The 21,820-nt window shown below is 42.0% G+C and overlaps 1 protein-coding gene across 7 annotated transcripts in view; it reads right to left on the reverse strand.

Annotated features, from left to right (window-relative positions):
- Positions 1–13,498: 13,498 nt before the first annotated feature.
- The window catches only part of BZW2 (basic leucine zipper and W2 domains 2), a 44,878-nt gene continuing 36,556 nt past the window's right edge, over positions 13,499–21,820 (reverse strand). For 5 of the 7 annotated variants that reach the window (XM_069729294.1, XM_069729292.1, XM_069729297.1 and 2 more), the window contains 5 exons: positions 21,496–21,666; positions 20,966–21,112; positions 19,345–19,483; positions 16,814–16,936; positions 13,499–13,907 (listed from right to left, as the gene is read on the reverse strand). In XM_069729294.1, coding sequence (XP_069585395.1) covers positions 13,879–13,907; positions 16,814–16,936; positions 19,345–19,483; positions 20,966–21,112; positions 21,496–21,666 — 609 coding nt within the window. In that variant the 3' untranslated portion in view covers positions 13,499–13,878. The remainder of the gene's footprint in view (positions 13,908–16,813; positions 16,937–19,344; positions 19,484–20,965; positions 21,113–21,495; positions 21,667–21,820) is intronic. The other 2 variants (XM_069729296.1, XM_069729298.1) reach the window with 1 other exon arrangement.

Consider the following 21,820-nt stretch of genomic DNA (forward strand, 5'->3'; position numbering starts at 1 on the left):
TATCAGGTCAGGGACGGATTTCTATTCTCTCTGTGTAAAGAAGAATGTTCACATTCTCTGACAGCAAGCCCAGATCTATTGAGGAACGCTAAGGCCGGCGTCACACTAGGCGTAAGTAAATACGGTCCGTTTTTTACGGCCGTAATACGCAGTAATTGTCCCAAAACACTGTTCCGTATTCAATGCGAGGATGCGATTTTTACGCACAAATTTATCTGTGTGTCATCCGTATGGCGATTTTTTTTTTCTCGCAGGCTTGCAAAATGGACATATCATGGATCCATCGGCTCAAATATTCTTAAAAACATATATACAGTCTATATATATCTACTATATAATTGTCTAAGGGTCACTTCCGTCTTTCTGTCCTTCTGTCTGTCATGGATATTCATTGGTCGCGGCCTCTGTCTGTCATGGAAATCCAAGTCGCTGATTGGTCGCGGCAAAACAGCCACGACCAATCAGCGATGGGCACAGTCCGGAAGAAAATGGCCGCTCCTTACTTCCCGCAGTCAGTGCCCGGCGCCCGCATACTCCCCTCCAGCCACAGCTAACACAGGGTTAATGCCGGCAGTAACGGATCGCGTTATGCCGCGGGTAACGCACTCCGTAGCCGCTATTAACCCTGTGTGTCCAACTTTTTACTATTGATGCTGCCTATGCGGCATCAATAGTAAAAAGATATGTTAAAAATAATAAAAAATCGTTATATACTCACCGTCTGTCGGCCCCTCCTCGCGACGCTCCGATGACCGCGCCATGCATTGCGATCTCGAGAGATGATGACGTAGCGGTCTCGCGAGACCGCAATGCACTTTTGAGCCCGGAGTGCACGAGGAGCGTCGGTAAACGCTTCCTGTATCCAGGGGCCAACGGAAGGTGAGTATATAACTATTTTTATTTTGATTCTTTTTTTTAACAGGGATATGATGCCCACATTGCTATATACTACGTGGGCTGTGCAATATACTACGTGGCTGCGCAATGTACTACGTGGGCTGTGCAGTATACTATGTGGGCTATGCTGTGGGAAAATATTCTGAAAAGTTCCCAGGCTCGAGTTCATATGAGGACATCCAGCAGAGGGCGCATCACCACGACTTGAGGTAACTACAGTACATTCCCCTACATTCACCAAGTTTTACAGTCAGGAGCACAGCTGCATTAGCAGAGCTCCTGGGTGTAAAATGATTTAACACCTTCAGATGGATTTACAGCGTGGGACAAGACTGAACGACGGAAGGAATGGTATATATTTTTTTTTTTCAACTTTGTTTCAGGTGACAAGGGTCTTCAGGTGGATTAAGAGTATAATAAAATATTAAAACACCATGTGTCTTTATTTCATTAAAATACTTTGTAATAATGTGTGTGTGTTTTATTAACCATTTCGTACTATTGGATTAATAATGGATAGGTGTCATAATTGACGCCTCTCCATTATTAATCTGGCTTAATGTCACCTTACAATAGCAAGGTGACATTAACCCTTCATTACCCCATATCCCACCACAACACGGGAATGGGAAGAGAGTGGCCAAGTGCCAGAATAGGCGCATCCTCCAGATGTGCCTTTTCTGGGGTGGCTGGGGGCAGATGTTTTTAGCCGGGGGTAAAGGGGCAATTACCATGGACCCTCTCTAGGCTATTAATATCTGCCCTCAGTCACTGGCTTTACCATTCTGGTGGAGAAAATTGCGCGGGAGCCCACGCCAATTTTTTCCGGGATTTAACCCTTTAATTTAACAGCTAGAACGGCCAAATTTGACACAAAGAAACTTCTTACATTACTAAAGAGGAATATGTAATAAAAGAAGGGATATGAGATGGTTTACTGTATGTAACCAGGTCTCATATCATGTCAGGTTTGTGAAGGAGATAGGAAAAGCCGGCAATTGAATTACCGGCTTTTCTGCTATCTAGCGCTGAATTAAATATAAATATATATGTGTCTCACTGACATATATATATATATATATATATATATATATATATATATATCTATTCTATGTGTACACATTTATTCTACCTATTCTATTGTAAGCTGTCAGTGTGATTTTACTGTACACCGCACTGAATTACCGGCTTTTCTCTCTAACACCGCTGCGTATTTCTCGCAAGTCACACTGTTGGTCCGTGTGTAATCCGTATTTTTCTCTCTCCCATAGACTTTCATTGGCGTATGCTTTGCGCAATATGCTGACAAACGCAGCATGCTGCGATTTTCTACACCCATAACATACCGTATATTACGGATGCGTAATATACGGCAGATAGGAGCTGCCCCATAGAGAATCATTGGGCCGTGTGCAATGCGTATTTTCTGGACGTATTTTCTGCGTTCATACGTCCGTAAAACTCGCTAGTGTGACGCCGGCCTAACAGATACACCTGCATTCTCCCCAGGCTTGGCCCACTCTCCTGTAGGCCCCTGTGCAAGTGTGGACCCCCACTGTATTATAAGACAAAGGCAGCGTCTTATTTATTTAACAATCTACCCAGTTTATTGTTATAGAATTTTGTGATTGAGGACAATGTCCCTTTTGCGGAAAAGTGGGGCCCTTGAGTTGGTTACTGGTGGGCCCTTGGCGTCCCAGTCAGACATTCTCCAACATACCTATATTATTATTAGGGTATGTTCATATGTACTCTGCCGTACAAAGGTTTAGGGTCACCCAGACAATTCTGTGTTTTCCATGATAACTCATACTTTTATTAATGAGTTGCCAAATGAATTGTAAATCTAGTCCAGACATTGACAAGGTTCGAAAAAAAGATTTTTATTTGAAATAATAATTTTCTCCTTCAATCTTTGCTTTGGTCACAGAATTCTCTTTTGCAGCAATTCCAGCATTGCAGACCTTTGGCATTCTAGCAGTTAATTTGCGGAGGTAATCTGGAGACATTTCCCCCCATGCCTCCAGAAGCCCCTCCACAAGTTGGTTTGGCTTGATGGGCACTTTTTGGCACCATACGGTCAAGCTGCTCCCACAACAGCTCAATGGGGCTGAGATCTGGTGACTGTGCTGGCCGCTCCATTACAAATAGATACCAGCTGCTGCTTCTTCCCTAAATAGTTCTTGCATAATTTGGAGGTGTGCTTTGGGTCATTGTCCTGTTGGATGAAATTGGCTCCAATCAAGCGCTGTCCACAGGGTATGGTATGGCGCTGCAAAATGGAGTGATAGCCTTCCTTATTCAATATCCTTTTTACCTTGTACAAATCTCCCACTTTACCAGCACCAAAGCAACCCCAGACCATCACATTACCTCCACCATGCTTCACAGATGGCGTGCACTCTTCCAGCATCTTTTCAGTTGTTCTTCGTCTCACAAATGTTCTTCTGTGTGATCCAAACACCTCAAACTTGGATTTGTCTGGCCATAACATTTTTTTTCCAATCTTCCTCTGTCCAATGTCCGTGTTCTTTTGCCCATATTGATCTCTTCCTTTTATTAGCCCGTCTCAGATCTGGCTTTTTCTTTGCCACTCTGCCCTGAAGGCCAGCATCCCGGAGTCTCCTCTTCCCTGTAGACGTTGACACTGGCGTTTTGCGTGTACTATTTAATGAAGCTGCCAGTTGAGGACCTGTGAGGCGTCGATTTCTCAAACTCCAGACTCTAGTATACTTGTCTTGTTGCTCAGTTGTGCAGCGGGGCCTCCCACTTCTCCTTCTACTCTGGTTAGAGCCTGTTTGTGCTCTCCTCTGAAGGGAGTAGGAAACACCGTTGTAGGAAATCTTCAGTTTCTTGGCAATTTCTCGCATGGAATAGCCTTCATTTCTAAGAACAAGAATAGACTGTCGAGTTTCACATGAAAGTTCTTTTTTTTCTGGCCATTTTGAGAGTTTAATGGAACCAACAAATGTAATGCTCCAGATTCTCCAAAGGAAAGTCAGGTTTATAGGTTCTCTAATCAGCCAAACTGTTTTCAGCTGTACTAATGGAACGCCCGCCAGGGCTGTGGGGTATTCAGTACCAGGTCCGATACTCAAAGGGGGTGTCACGGTGGTGATGACCCTGTCCGTGGCCCTGGATGCCCATGTTAAAGGGAATGTCTTTAAAGGGGTTTTGAATAAAGTTTGTGTTCGTGACGCCACTTGTGGTATTTGGTAAGTGGGGACCGACGCTGCTTAAAGGGGTCCTCTGGAGTGATGTTAGGGCAACTAGGATAGTATAACTTCCCACAGGTGAAGTAGGTCCCCAGGGCTCCCGGTGTGTAGGTGAAGATGGTGAGTGGTGCAGTGAAGAGCGGAGGACACAGGTTTGCAGTCTCTTTACCTGGTTTACTGAAGACATCAGGCAGCCAAAGTCCAGGGCATCAGATCACAGGGCAGGCAGGGTCCGGCCGGCTTGGAAGTGAATCCAGAGAGTCCCCTTCACCAGGTGGAGTTAGACGCCTTCCTACTAGCGCGGTGGTGTACTCCCTTGCTGCCTATGGCTTCTGACAAGGTCCTCACAGCTCTCTCTGTCCTCCATAAAGGTGGGACACAAACTCGTATGACAGGTGGCTCGAGCCTTTTTACAGGGTCTCTAAAATCCAACAGGACTGAATTAACTTTTGGAAATCATCAACTATTGAGTACGGTAACCATTGCGACGGGGCACATGGAGCGTCCTGCTTATACCTCTGGCCAAGTATGGTATTCTGGACACTGGCGCCATGGTGTCTCACTGAGGATGTAGTCGGCACAATATTGGCACCAGCGTATGTTCTGCATATATTAGGGAACAGATACGTCAGCAGCCTCCTGCTCTATAATCCAGGGACTTGTCAAATTTAACCCCTTCAGTCCTTCAGGATGCTACTCATTTTTGTATGAGGGACTGAGCATATTTTCATTTTACTGCATTTTGAGCCTCTTAACTGTTACGTTTTGCTGACAGCGCAGGGCGAGGTCTTGTTTTTCGTGTATTTTTGGGATAATATTATTTGTTGTAAGTGGAACTTGCAAAAATATTGGTATTTCTTGAAATATCCTTAAAGTGTGCCTATCATTTCTGGTGACTGTTCTGAATAAGCTGTTGTGTGTGTATACATGGGGAATAGCACTATTTATGGGTATTACAGTGCCTTAAAAAAAGTATTCATACCCCGTGAACGTTTCCACATTATCATCACGTTACACCCACGAACATAAATAGGATTTTATGTGATACCAACACAATGCAGCAAGTATTTGTGAAGTGTAAAGGAAATGATACAAGGTTTTCTAAATATTTAAAAAAAAAAAATGAATCTGAGAATTGCGATTTGCATTTCTTATAAATACTGATGTAAAATACTGACCAAATATTAATAGTGTGACCATAGCCTTAGTCAAATACTCCACAAATCTGGACTTTATGGAAGAGTGCGAAGAAAAAAGTCAGTTTTGAAAGCCAGCCATAATACCGTATATACTCGAGTATAAGCCGAGAATTTCAGCCCATTTTTTTGGGCTGAAAGTCCCCCTCTTGGCTTATACTCGAGTCATACCCAGTGGTCGGCAGTGGAGGGGGAGCGGCAGCTGTGTAATAATACTCACCTGCTCCTGGCGCGGTCCCTGGTTCTCTGGGCACTGACAGATTCTTCCTGTAGTGAGCGGTCACATGGTACCGCTCATTACAGTAATGAATATGGACTCCCATAGGGGTGGAGCCGCATATTCATTACTGTAATGAGCGGTACCATGTGACTGCTGACTACAGGAAGACGCTGCCGGTGCCGGGGATCCAAGGACTGCACCGCGCCAAGAGCAGGTGAGTATAACGCATTGCGCGATATTCACCTGTTCCCCTTTCCACCGACTGCCGCCAATGCGTTTTCCCCATCCTCTGCAGTAACGCTCAGGTCAGAGGGCGCGATGACGCAATTAGTGCGCGACGCCCTCTGCCTGAACATCAGTGCAGAGGACGGGGAAGACACAGCGGCGGACGTTGGTGGAACGTGGACCGGTGAATATAGCAAGTGTCGGGGGCCTGAGAGGTGAATGTCTTTTTTTTTTTTTAATCGCAGCAACAGCATATGGGGCAAATGTCTGTATGGAGCATCTTATGTGGCCATGTGCAGCATTATATGGGGCAAATATCTGTATGGAGCATCTTATGGGGCCATGTGCAGCATTATATGGGGCAAATGTCTGTATGGAGCATCTTATGTGGCCATGTGCAGCATTGTATGGGGCAAATGTCTGTATGGAGCATCTTATGTGGCCATGTGCAGCATTATATGGGGCAAATATCTGTATGGAGCATCTTATGGGGCCATGTGCAGCATTGTATGGGGCAAATGTCTGTATGGAGCATCTTATGGGGCCATGTGCAGCATTATATGGGGCAAATGTCTGTATGGAGCATCTTATGTGGCCATGTGCAGCATTATATGGGGCAAATATCTGTATGGAGCATCTTATGGGGCCATGTGCAGCATTATATGGGGCAAATGTCTGTATGGAGCATCTTATGTGGCCATGTGCAGCATTATATGGGGCAAATATCTGTATGGAGCATCTTATGGGGCCATGTGCAGCATTATATGGGGCAAATGTCTGTATGGAGCATCTTATGGGGCCATGTGCAGCATTGTATGGGGCAAATGTCTGTATGGAGCATCTTATGGGGCCATGTGCAGCATTATATGGGGCAAATATCTGTATGGGGCCATGTGCAGCATTATATGGGGGCAAATATCTCTTTGGAGCATCTTATGGGGCCATAATCAGCATTTGTGGAGCATTATATGGGGCAAAATGTGTCTATGGAGTATCGTATGGGGCCCTTATTAACCTTTATGCAGTACTGTATGGGGCAAATATGTCTTGGAGCATCTTATGGGGCAATTATTAACCTTTATGCAGGATTATTTAGGGCATATTTTAATATGAAGCATCTTATGGCGCCCATCATACACTGTATGGAGCATTATATAGGGCATATTTTAATATGGAGCATCTTATGGGCCCTTCATGAACTGTATGGAGCATTATATGGGGCTCCTGATTCAATATGGATATTCAAAAACACTAAAACTACTGCTGTCTCAATTAATTTTACTTTTATTGGTATCTATTTTTATTTTTGAAATTTACCGGTAGCTGCTGCATTTTCCACCCTAGGCTTATACTCGAGTCATTAAGTCATTTCTCAGTTTTTTGTGGTAAAATTAGGGGGGTCGGCTTATACTAGAGTATATACGGTAATTCCTGTTGCAGTTTGCAAAAAGCCAAGTATAAGACACAGCGATCATGTGGAAGAAGATGATCTGGTCAGATGAGACCAAATGAGAACTTTTTGGCTAAATGCAAAATGTCATGTGTGGCAGAAAACTTACATTGCATGTCACCCTGAAAACACCATCCCCACCATCACACATGATGGTGGCAGCATCCTCCTGTGGGGATGCTTTTCTTCAGCAGGGGCAGGGAAGCTGGTCAGAGCTGGTGAATGGAGCTAAATACAGGGCAATCTTGGAGGAAAACCTGTTAGAGGGTGCAAAAGATTTGAGACTGGGGTGCAGGTTCACCTTCCAGCAAGACCACCCAAAACATCCTGTCAGAGCTACAATGGAAGGTTTAGATCAAAGCATATTCATGTGTGTGAACGGCGCAGTCACAGTCAAGACCAAATCCCATTGAGTGAAAATTGCTGATCAGACGTCTCCATCTAATCTCACTGAGTGAGATCGAGTGTGCAAAGAAAAAGGGGCAAAATTTCACTTCTAGATGTGCAAAGCTGTGAGGGACAGACCCCAAAAGTTGTTGGGTGTAGCGTGAAAAGTGTGGAAAAGTTCATGGGATATGAATACTTTTTCAAGGTGCTGTATATGATTTGCATCTTGCTATTTTCCCCTTTGCAGGCTCTCTCTCATTTTCAGTTTTTTTCTGAGCTGGTGGGTGCACAAACGTTTCTATGATATTTCCCACACACTGCACAAAGATTCCTACTCTATATTCTTTAATTAGCGGGCAGATAGAAACAGCAAAATGGAGATTATACAGCAGCACTGAGCTGAGTGGATGTGAATCCAACTCTGGGGCGAGGTAAAAGACTTGTTAGAAAGCTCAGCCCGATCTTTGTGTTTATTCTGTTTATTTCAAAGTGGACGCAAGGGAAGAGGAAGAAGTGGCTCATACATGGAAAAAGTAGCAGAATTCTCTGAAAAGATAACTACAACATTTTCTCTAAGACTCAACAAATTACAAAATGTGTTGAAATCACAATGAGCATTTTAAAGGCTTGTCCAGGATTTCCAGAAAGCTCTCAAGGAGCATGAAAAAAGAAAATGCCCCCCCCCCTCCCCCCTGCCATAATACAGGTGCTTCTCAAATAAATTAGAAAAATCATCAAAAAGTTAATTCATTTCAGGTCTTCAATACGAAAAGTGAAACTCATATTATTTTGTATTTAAGAACTGAAATTAACTTTTTGACGATATTCTAATTGTTGAGAAGCACTTGAAGGTCTAGGAATGAGATCATGCCTTAGATGATTCATGTGACCACTGCTGCCAATCACTGGCCTCGTTAGTCTCATACTATAGATGCAAACATAACCACTGAGCCAAGTTAGCACTGCAGAACTGGCAGAGACCACCAGTGTGCCGCTGTTAGAGGGAATTACTGGGGAAAGTTTTCATAGTTTCAAGGTAGAAGGTAGAGTCAATCGAGTTCAACCTATCCACGAAGTCTTGATCCAGAGGAAGGAAAAAACCCATGAGGTCGATGCTACTTTCTGCATATTAGGGGTAGTTCTAGTACACGGACAATGTTTAGCAAATAAATCATTGCAAAATGGTGTGGCAGAAAGTCCCATAGTCTCACTGCTCTTACAGTAAAGAATCTGCAGATCTACTGCATGTACAGAAAAAAAAACTCTAGTTTTACTGCTTGTACAGTAAAGAATCCATAGTCTCACTGCTCTTACAGTAAAGAATCTGCAGATCTACTGCATGTACAGAAAAAAAAACTCTAGTTTTACTGCTTGTACAGTAAAGAATCCATAGTCTCACTGCTCTTACAGTAAAGAATCTGCAGATCTACTGCATGTACAGAAAAGAACTCTAGTTTTACTGCTTGTACAGTAAAGAATCCATTTTTTTTTACATGTCAAGCATTCCAAATTCCAAGAACTTCCAGAAAGTCAGTCAGTCAAGCCCTATAATAATAATAATATAGCGAATACTGTATAGGAAAATATTAAATAAAAAAGCAGCACTCCAGATGAATATAGAATAGTGACAGATTTACCAAATGTGCGTTCATGTCTATCTGGTTGAGGGCTGCCCCTTAAAACAATCAGCGTTGGCAATTGTCATTGCTAGGGCTGACGATCACATATTTATTTTTTTTTTGCAGGAGTAAAAAAAAAAAAAATGTTCTAACTGTATGGCAAAAATCTATTTTCTGAGCCTGGCGTTAATTAGACATTGTACGGCAGCGGAATTATAGCTGTTATTTCACCACTATATGGCGGTATTTACTTGTTGTTAGGCCCCCTTCGGATCATGCACACAAAAAACCCCACTTTATTCAAATAAATAATACTTTTTTCAATTAAAAAAACAAAACAAAAGGAGGTCCGACATATTCCCGGTGGGATGGAAACCCGAAAAGAACGTACACAAAACACAGAGCAATAAAACAGACACTTTACATCGCTTACTTTTTTTAAAGAAAGTTTTCACGCCGGTTTGACGTAGTCCAAGTGAATCCAGCAAAGTCCATCAAATCCGCTGTGCGAAAACCATAGAGCCTCGTTCTGAGGCGCCATAATCTTTGCAAAAAGCCGCTGCCGGGTGACGCTGCACGAGGCCGGCAGGTCTGATCAGTAATGTTACCGAGCACCAGAATGGCGCGACACAGGCCTTGCATGGAGGATTTGATGAACTTTTCTGGAGTCGCTTGAACTACGGCAGAACTTTTTTGCACATAAACAAAAGTTTTTTTTCTACATTGTATGTACTCCAAAGTTAGTGGTAACAAGTGAGAAAGTTACTGCTCAGCGAACACAGGGATGAAAAAGACACAATTGCTGATGTAGATGGTGCAAGCTGCTAAGGTCCGTGATTGGCTGCAGCGCTGATGTGCACAGTCAAAACAGAGGGAGAGGGAGACATCTGTGTTTATTGTTACAGTATAACAGTGTGTGGGGTCCACTTTTTAAAGCGGAAGGCCACAATAATTCTCATTCTATGCAGTCTATCATTTAACACTGCCACCTAGTGGTCGCCCTTATTTATTACATATGTCTGGGATTGGCCTCGGCTCCTTGGTGGTTTTAAAACTTGGGTGTTTTCATGGAAGAAGAAAGTTCATTCCATTCTTGTAGCATTATATTGTGAACTTACCGTGGTGTTCGGTTATTTTATAGGAAAATAGTCTGAGATAAGCATCTTCACCTTCACTTCAGGATCCTTCTGTATGTATTTCTGTATGAAAAGAAGTCTGTATATAGGGGTATAACTGGCCCTGCGTCTGTATATAGGGGGTTATAACCGGCCCTGCGTCTGTATATAGGGGGTATAACCGGCTGTGCATCTGTATATAGGGGGTTATAACCGGCCCTGCGTCTGTATATAGGGGGTTATAACCGGCCCTGCATCTGTATATAGGGGGTTATAACTGCCTGTGCATCTGTATATAGGGGGTTATAACTGCCTGTGCATCTGTATATAGGGGGTTATAACTGGCCCTGCGTCTGTATATAGGGGGTTATAACCGGCCCTGCATCTCTATATAGGGGGTTATAACTGCCTGTGCATCTGTATATAGGGGGTTATAACTGGCCCTGCGTCTGTATATAGGGGGTTATAACCGGCCCTGTGTCTGTATATAGGGGGTTATAACTGCCTGTGCATCTGTATATAGGGGGTATAACTGGCCGTGCGTCTGTATATAGGGGGTTATAACTGCCTGTGCATCTGTATATAGGGGGTTATAACTGGCCCTGCGTCTGTATATAGGGGGTTATAACCGGCCCTGCATCTGTATATAGGGGGTTATAACTGCCTGTGCATCTGTATATAGGGGGTTATAACCGGCCCTGTGTCTGTATATAGGGGGTTATAACTGCCTGTGCATCTGTATATAGGGGGTATAACTGGCCGTGCGTCTGTATATAGGGGGTTATAACTGCCTGTGCATCTGTATATAGGGGGTTATAACCGGCCCTGCGTCTGTATATAGGGGGTATAACTGGCCTTGCGTCTGTATATAGGGGGTATAACCGGCCCTGCATCTGTATATAGGGTGTATAACCAGCCTTGCGTCTGTATATAGGGGGTTATAACCGGCCCTGTGTCTGTATATAGGGGGTTATAACCGACCCTGCGTCTGTATATAGGGGGTTATAACTGCCTGTGCATCTGTATATAGGGGGTATAACTGGCCGTGCGTCTGTTTATAGGGGGTTATAACCGGCCCTGCGTCTGTATATAGGGGTATAACCGGCCCTGCGTCTGTATATAGGGGGTTATAACTGCCTGTGCATCTGTATATAGGGGGTTATAACCGGCCCTGCGTCTGTATATAGGGGTATAACCGGCCCTGCGTCTGTATATAGGGGGTTATAACTGCCTGTGCATCTGTATATAGGGGGTTATAACCGGCCCTGCGTCTGTATATAGGGGGTTATAACTGCCTGTGCATCTGTATATAGGGGGTTATAACTGGCCCTGCGTCTGTATATAGGAGGTATAACCGGCCCTGCGTCTGTATATAGGGGGTATAACCGGCCCTGCGTCTGTATATAGGGGGTATAACCGGCCCTGCGTCTGTATATAGGGGTTATAACCAGCCTTGCGTCTGTATATAGGGGGTAATAACTGCCTGTGCGTCTGTATATAGGGGGTTATAACTGGCCCTGCGTCTGTATATAGGGGGTTATAACTGGCCGTGCGTCTGTATATAGGGGGTATAACCGGCCCTGCGTCTGTATATAGGGGGTTATAACCGGCCCTGCGTCTGTATATAGGGGGTTATAACCGGCCCTGCCTCTGTATATAGGGGGTTATAACCGGCCGTGCCTCTGTATATAGGGGGTATAACCAGCTGTGCGTCTGTATATAGGGGGTTATAACCGGCCTTGCGTCTGTATATAGGGGGTTATAACCGGCCCTGCGTCTGTATATAGGGGGTTATAACTGGCCGTGCGTCTGTATATAGGGGGTTATAACCGGCCCTGCGTCTGTATATAGGGGGTTATAACCGGCCCTGCGTCTGTATATAGGGGGTTATAACTGGCCGTGCGTCTGTATATAGGGGTTATAACCAGCTGTGCGTCTGTATATAGGGGGTTATAACCGGCCCTGCGTCTGTATATAGGGGGTATAACCAGCTGTGCGTCTGTATATAGGGGTTATAACCGGCCCTGTGTCTGTATATAGGGGGTATAACCAGCTGTGCGTCTGTATATAGGGGGTTATAACCGGCCCTGCGTCTGTATATAGGGGTTATAACCAGCTGTGCGTCTGTATATAGGGGTAAAACTGCTTGTGCATGTTTTTATGGGGGGGGGGGGGGTATAACTGGCCTTGCAGTCTTTCTATAGGGTGTTCTTGTCTGGTTACTGTCTATAGGGGGCTCTTGTCCGGTTACTGTACATGGGGGTTCTTGTCCTCTGGTTACTGTCTATAGGGGGTTCTTGTCCTCTGGTTACTGTACATGGGGGTTCTTGTCCTCTGGTTACTGTCTATAGGTGGCTCTCGTCCTCTGGTTACTGTCTATAGGGGGTTCTCGTCCTCTGGTTACTGTCTATAGGGGGTTCTCGTCCTCTGGTTACTGTCTATAGGGGGTTCTCGTCCTCTGGTTACTGTCTATAGGGGGTTCTTGTCCTCCGGTTACTGTCTATAGGGGGTTCTTGTCCTCCGGTTACTGTCTATAGGGGGTTCTTGTCCTCTGGTTACTGTACATGGGGGTTCTTGTCCTCTGGTTACTGTCTATAGGGGGCTCTTGTCCTCTGGTTACTGTACATGGGGGTTCTTGTCCTCTGGTTACTGTCTATAGGGGGTTCTTGTCCTCCGGTTACTGTCTATAGGGGGTTCTTGTCCTCCGGTTACTGTCTATAGGGGGTTCTTGTCCTCTGGTTACTGTCCATAGGGGGTTCTTGTCCTCTGGTTACTGTCCATAGGGGGTTCTTGTCCTCTGGTTACTGTCTATAGGGGGTTCTTGTCCGGTTACTGTATATAGGGGGCTCTCGTCTGGTTACTGTCTATAGGGGGCTCTCGTCTGGTTACTGTATATATGGGGATCTTGTCTGGTTACTGTATATAAGGGTCATGTTCTGGCTGAGTATACAAGTCCTATGGGCTATACCGGGGGTCTCTGCCCGGAGCAGGGCCGTGTCAGGGCATGTTATGATTTCCACGCTGCGGCGTCACTTTTCGTTCCTTTTTCCTTTGGGATCCCTCTGCGAGGGTTTCTTGCTCCTGTTGCACCGTGACAATTACAGGAGCTTTACGTCATTCGTGGTGAAGAGCAGAAGTGCAGAATGGCGCAATATGGCGTCACAGACTGCAGCCTTAAGATAAAAAGCCTTTATTCAAAAGGGAAAAATAAAAGGATGAATCTTATATGACATCCACAAGCCGATACTGAGCTACGAGCGCACACTAGAGACCTGGACACAAGAGTCGGGACTGTGCCGTTCATTGGGTGCTTGGAGATACTAACAAGTAGGAGGAGTCCATGGAGAAGCGCCGCCCCTTTGTCATGGCTCCCGGGTGGATGGCTTTGCCCAAGATCACGAGACTGACCGGAGGTAGACGTCCATATGAAGGATCTAATTGCCTGAGTGCAACAATTCTAAACCGGCTCTTCTACACAACAGGGACGACTGGTGGCTCGTAGACTCCCGGCAGACGCGGCCTTCATGCCGCTCGTCTGCAGACCGGAGCGCCGCTCAGTTCTCTTCTCCTTCAGACTCCGATTCTAGAAGACGGAGAACATTGTATAAATATTGAGGGACACAAGTGGGGAAAATGCAACATGAGAAACGTGGCGCAGCGTAGTGTATTAGGTCACGTTCACACCATGAGCTTTTGGTTGAGTTTTTTATGTTGCGATTTTCTGCACTTAAATGAAATCAGTTACTTGAGTTTTTTCTAAAAAAAAAAAATAAAAAAATAAAAACTAGTTTTAGAAACTTTGTTTTTACAATAATAAAAAAACAAAAATCAATCAAGTAGAAAGGGGCTGACCTGCAAAATGTGCTAAAAAACAGGCACAGCTCTGGTGATGGCAAAAAAAAAAAAAATACAAAACAACCAGCAGATGACTGCGGCAACACTAGCCATAATGGACCAAGAAATACATAAAATACTAAATAAAGTAATGTGGTTGCTGCAGCTCAGGCATGGAAAAAGACAAGAATATAATAATAATAATAATAATAATAGGGCTTTACTGGAGACAATGTGTTTCAGAACCAATCTCATTTCTTCCTCAGATACATAATGATACATAGTCATCATATGATCAATGCTGAGGACTCGCAGATACAACAATTAATAAATTGAACAATTACAAATATTATATTCCTAGATAAAAGTAAAATATAAAACTAAAACGGAGAGATAATTAGTTAATAGAAAGTAAGAAATCCGGGGGCTAAAGTGAATAATATCCAGAACGATGTTATATTAATCTCCGGTCTCAGTCTCATTAATGTTCAGGGATCTGTTCTATTATCAGTCTGAGACATCTTGGATCTTTATTATCAAGCACAGGACACTTAATCAGAGTTTCTCAAAAATAATAAACAGGTAGAATCATCCTTCCACCAATGTATTATAATATACAACTATGTTCTGATAAATTATGAATGATTTGGTCACACAATTGATGAATAATTTTTGATCACAACCTTTAAAATCAGGGAATGGGGACAAATTAACCAACCTTTGTTTTTTTTTTTTTTTTAAATTTATTGGTTCTGTTTCACAGAGGGTCCTGGAGCGGGATCACTTTAGATCACTTTAGATTCCTGTTCCGTATTCGGAATTCATCTATGGGAACGTAGTTGTAAATGACAAATGGTTGGTAGAACGGTCCAAACCTTCAGGGAACGGATGAATGAACATTGATACATCATCAAGATTTTTTTTTATCTTCTTGAAAACAATAAAGACTCTTGTTGTCTCAGATTGATAAATAATAGAAGAGATCCCGGAATGTTATTCGGACCAATATCAGAGGTTAATTAATAGAGAATCGTTCTAGATATTCACATTGTGCACTTTAACCCCTGAAGTCTTCATTAACAGACAGTATCTCTCAAAGTTTTATAATATTTACATTTTATGTACATACACATCCATCTTTATAATTGGCTGATAATTAATTGATCACATCGTTATCAGTTTAAAAAAAAAAAAAAAAAATCACGGAGTCAGTCTTTTTGCAAAATTTGGCCTCCCATGAAGACCTTTATTATTTTTACATCCTTGTCTTTTTCCCCTCTATGACTGAGCTGAGGGCAACTGCAATTCTTGCCTTGGTCCATCTGGTGATAATGGCACTGGAGCTGTGAGGGGAGGAGGGGGATGCAGCTGCAGCTCCACCATGTCTATGAAACTGCATGCTGGGACAATAGAACGTCTCCTTCCAGAAACACACATCCTACTATATACCCACAAGCCACCAAATCTTGTCATGTACCCGCTGTCTAGCACAGCCAAAGTGAAAAAACAAAAATGACAATTGATTGCCACCACATGTACATAGTACTGCAATTTTAAGAATTTAAAATCATACTAATATCTGATGTTAATCGGGTTTATATGAGCAGATCAGACTCTCCTTCGTTATCTGATATTGGAAGAATGGAGGATCAGCCATGTTGAATTTTAATATGCCCAATCCTTTCTTTCCAGAAGAGATAAGAAGCTGTCAAATAAGTCTGACCGCTGCTTTTTCTCTTTCCCCCATTGAGTAAATATGGTGGGGAGTCACAAGAAATAGCTAGTGGACAACAGTTACCCAAAAGTGGAGCTGAAAGGGACCCTGTCGCATTGAACTTATACAGCAGAGTGACGTAAAGCTTTGTGAAAAAAAAAAAAGATTCAGTATAACTTTACAATAAAGTAAATCAAGTCCCTTCTTACTTTGGATGTAGGAGTCCGGTGGGCGGTCCTAATCAGTGACTGACAGCCATCTCTAACACTTATACAAGAGAGGGTGGCAATCACTTATTAGGACCACCGCCTTGACGCCTAACCCCAGAATAAGCAGAGATCTCAATAGAGTTGGGCTTGGGGAAAACCATATAACGTATGGTCTACAGATTGTACAGAATGACGGATTCCCTATAGATGTCTACCTGCTATGAAGAGTCCACTATAACTTACAGAAAACTTAACCAACTTCCACTAGGGGGCAGCACACACCAACAAAATCCAGTGAAAAACCAGTGTAGGGACCCACAGTGCAGAAAGGAAACAGCAAAAACGGGGGCTAGCGCGACCGGCTCATGCTGCATAGTCATCTTAATGCATCCTGACAGACATTTGTTGGCCCGATGCCTCAATTACCATTCTATTTTTTTTTCTAAGTCCCTTTATCTGATTTTAATTAGCTTTGTAAGATCTGTCGACTTTATAGCACGTTCTAAAAATGGGTCACAATGAATTTTTTGCAAAATAAAAACACACATTTTTTTTTCTCCTTGCGCCTTTTCAGATGGAAAATGTTGCATGTTCTGCTAAACTTTGGTCCATACTGCAGAATATGAGCCTTGCTCTCCGTACCGAGCCACAAAACCCTAAACCACACAATGAATGTGGAGCGCGGGTGCACCCCAAATACTTTTAAAAAGGAAGTGGTGGATTTCGCTTTACCTTCTTCTGCATTTTGTAACCACTCCACAAACTTTTTCATTTGGTCAAGAAAGACGCTTTTCCCCTTGGCGACGTGCGCTTCCTTGTACCACTTCAGAATGGCTTCTTCTCCCAGGACATCGGCTGAAATCCAGAACAACAGGAAATAAGAAGAAGAAGAGGCCGGAACGCTGCCCCGTCACTCGATGTACGGATAGAATCAGCACCGGACGGGGGCAAGGAATGAGACACAAATAGGGGGGCTAACGTTCTCAGCTATAGATTACAAAATGGAAAAAGAAAGGGTCAAAACAAGCAGAGAATGGCGCTAGTAGATTATTTTTATACAGTTTAACAGCCCTTTAAAACTCCACATAGTAGATCATTTATATTGTGGACATAATCATAATAAAAGGGTGAAAAAAACCCAGTGCAAACAAAGGGCAAAACTAGTCATTACAAGACAACTAGGAATTCACCAGCGGCTTCTTTCTCCAAGGTTTTATCTATAATAATCCTGAAGAAATTAATACTATAATACTGCTCACTATGTACAAGAACATAACTACTATAATACTGCCCCTATGTACAAGAATATAACTACTATAATACTGCCCCTATGTACAAGAATATAACTACTATAATACTGCTCCTATGTACAAGAATATAACTACTATAATACTGCCCCTAAGTACAAGAATATAACTACTATAATACTGCCCCTATGTACAAGAATATAACTACTATAATACTGCCTCCTATGTACAAGAATATATCTACTATAATACTGCTCCCTATGTACAAGAATATAACTACTATAATACTGCTCCCTATGTACAAGAATATAACTACTATAATACTGCTCCCTATGTACAAGAATATAACTACTATAATACTGCCCCTATGTACAAGAGTATAACTACTATAACACTGCTCCTATGTACAAGAATATAACTACTATAATACTGCCCCTATGTACAAGAACATAACTACTATAATACTGCCCCTATGTACAAGAATATAACTACTATAATACTGCCCCTATGTACAAGAATATAACTACTATAATACTGCCCCTATGTACAAGAATATAACTACTATAATACTGCCCCTATGTACAAGAATATAATTACTATAATACTGCCCCTATGTACAAGAATATAACTACTATAATACTGCCCCTATGTACAAGAATATAACTACTATAATACTGCTCCTATGTACAAGAATATAACTACTATAATACTGTTCCTATGTACAAGAATATAACTACTATAATACTGCTCCTATGTACAAGAATATAACTACTATAATACTGCCCCTATGTACAAGAATATAACTACTATAATACTGCCTCCTATATACAAGAATATAACTACTATAATACTGCCTCGATGTACAAGAATATAACTACTATAATACTGCCCCTATGTACAAGAATATAACTACTATAATACTGCCTCCTATATACAAGAATATAACTACTATAATACTGCCTCGATGTACAAGAATATAACTACTATAATACTGCCTCTATGTACAAGAATATAACTACTATAATACTGCTCCTATGTACAAGAATATAACTACTATAATACTGCTCCTATATACAAGAATATTACTACTATAATACTGCCCCTATGTACAAGAATATAACTACTATAATACTGCCTCCTATATACAAGAATATAACTACTATAATACTGCCTCTATGTACAAGAATATAACTACTATAATACTGCCTCTATGTACAAGAATATAACTACTATAATACTGCTCCTATGTACAAGAATATAACTACTATAATACTGCTCCTATATACAAGAATATTACTACTATAATACTGCCTCCTATATACAAGAATATAACTACTATAATACTGCCTCGATGTACAAGAATATAACTACTATAATACTGCCTCTATGTACAAGAATATAACTACTATAATACTGCTCCTATGTACAAGAATATAACTACTATAATACTGCTCCTATATACAAGAATATAACTACTATAATACTGCCCCTATGTACAAGAATATAACTACTATAATACTGCCTCCTATATACAAGAATATAACTACTATAATACTGCCTCGATGTACAAGAATATAACTACTATAATACTGCCTCTATGTACAAGAATATAACTACTATAATACTGCTCCTATGTACAAGAATATAACTACTATAATACTGCTCCTATATACAAGAATATTACTACTATAATACTGCCCCTATGTACAAGAATATAACTACTATAATACTGCCTCCTATATACAAGAATATAACTACTATAATACTGCCTCTATGTACAAGAATATAACTACTATGATACTGCCCCTATGTACAAGAATATAACTACTATAATACTGCCTCTATGTACAAGAATATAACTACTATGATACTGCCCCTATGTACAAGAATATAACTACTATAATACTGCCTCTATGTACAAGAATATAACTACTATAATACTGCCCCCTGTGGAGAAGGCTATACCTACTAACTCCAGTTACATTTCTTACAGCAGTTCCTCAGCTTATGTCTCACCTTTATAGAACAGGACTACGATCTTCTGGAAGGCCTTCATGAAGTGGATGTTGTCGTAACAGTATTCTTGCACTTTCTGAAGCAGGACGAGCTCGGATTGGCCTTGAGTGCTGAACACGGCCAGCAGAGGAGAGTATTGCTAAAACACAAGGTGATATACTAAGATTAAATGTAACGTTATCACCGCCCTGAGCCGCATCGTGTCTTACAGCTTCATACATATTACAAAACTTCTTTAAAGGAAGGAGAAATGGAGAATTTGACCCGTTTTATGTACATTAATGGTTATAGATATTGGTCCTAGAAAGAAACCCGTTGCTATAAGTCATAGAAAAGTATGTGATCTTTAAACATTTCAAAGCCAGGGCAATTTTCATATTTTTGTCGAACTCGCTTAACGCCGAAAATATTTTAAATACTGTACTCATTTTACACTCCCATACACCTTAGTTTTTTGGAAGCGTGCCTATCACTTACTGACACCTTCATGCCATTTTGCCTTACATTTAAGATGTGCACAGTGTTTAAGTCTGCACACACAAATCTTCAAACAAATGAAATCCCTGTGAATCCGATGTTTAGGATGGCATACAGTTATGAAAGGTCCCAATTAGACAGAGGATGAGTTCACTGGCATCTGATTATGTCCTCACTGCTTTAGTAGGAATAAATAGAATCCCATCCCCTCCTAAATGTGACAATCAAGGAGCACAAATACCCCCAACTGGCAACATGAAGAAAAGTTCCTGTATTTCCCTTCAGTCACTGGAGGCTCTAAAGGGAAGAAATGCTAATAAGAGATAACACAAAGAAAAGTTCCTGCATGCTTACTGGATCAGTAGAGGCTACTGATGGCAAAAAGCCTGGAAGAAGGATGATGACTAAAGAAAAAGTTCCTGTATTCTTACTGGATCAGTAAAGGCTATTGAGGGGACAAATGCCTGTAAGAAGGATGATGACTAAAGGAAAAGTTCCTGTATTCTTACTGGATCAGTAAAGGCTATTGAGGGGACAAATGCCTGTAAGAAGGATGATGACTAAAGGAAAAGTTCCTGTATTCTTACTGGATCAGTAAAGGCTATTGAGGGGACAAATGCCTGTAAGAAGGATGATGACTAAAGGAAAAGTTCCTGTATTCTTACTGGATCAGTAAAGGCTATTGATGGGACAAATGCTTGTAAGAAAGATGATGACTAAAGGAAAATTTCCTGCATTCTTACTGGATCACTAGAAGTGATTGAGGGGACAAATGTCTGGAAGAAGGATGGCAACTAAAGGAAAAGTTCCTGTATTTCCCCTAAGTCACTTAAGGCTCTCAATGAGAAATATTTTAGTGATTGGCAAGATGGATGATGACAAGAAGAAAATACTTTTTGTTGATTCTCCTGGGATCAATGCAGGATGTACTGGGAAGAGAGGAGATTAAATGGCTACAATTACGAAGTGGGAATGACAACATGAGGAAACGTTCCTGCACTCTCTCCCTCTCTGGTCTGCACAACGGTGTCTCCATATTCTGGTCATGGCTAGAATAATGAAGTCATGATTGATTTATTATCCACATCTTTGGTAGTGAAAAATGTAAAAACGTGACGGGCGGAATCTCCCTTTAATTGCGCACCTTTAAGTGTTTCAGAGCCTGCTCCGCCACCAGCTCTTCCTTCTTATTCCATTCTACCGCGTTCATCACACAGGTCCACAGGAGCCCAATCACGGCCGGCTCAGGGATCCCGCTACGCTTCATCTCCTCTTTTAAGTAAATCACTATCTAAGATAAATCATATGACAACGGTGTAGTTTCTAAATCACTGTAGCACAGTATGGCGGTATTGTCACATTAATTATGCAGAGGATACTGTAAGATAGCATTTATATGAGGCTACTACATGGGCAGTGAGTAAAGATATGAGTTACTATAGCACCATGTGGAGGTTTATAAGCGATAGTATAAGTAGTATAATGTCAGTTTACTGTATGGCGGTATACAGTGTGCAATGCATATTAGCACATGGTGGTATCTCGTGGGCACTTATGTGATTACTAGAGCCCTGTATGGTGCTGCAATGTTGGTAGTATTGTATGTGCACTGTATGGCGGCATTATGTGCCATATCCAGCTCGCCATGTGCGGAGTTATTAGTAAAAACGTTACCTCTTTGATAGGACATTCTTCAGACAAACGTTCCTGAAGCTCCTTCTGCAGTTCCTTCCGTGTTCCCAGAGATTGCTGGACCCTCAGAAAATCAGAGAGCTCTTTAAGGTCGGCATCAGTGAAATACTTAGAGAAATGTTCAACTGTCTGCCGATTGGTTGGAAACAGCTCCTAAGGCGTCAATAATGCAGTGATCAGGGGGACGAATATACTGGTGAGATATATACTACAGCTGGTCATAAGAATGACATGGTATAAACGGGTGTGTTAGCAGTATGTAGTTATGTACATAGTTAGTACGTACATAGAGGGCAGTATTATAGTA

This window comes from Ranitomeya imitator, chromosome 6 (assembly GCF_032444005.1).
Source record: "Ranitomeya imitator isolate aRanImi1 chromosome 6, aRanImi1.pri, whole genome shotgun sequence".
Lineage (NCBI taxonomy): Eukaryota > Metazoa > Chordata > Amphibia > Anura > Dendrobatidae > Ranitomeya > Ranitomeya imitator.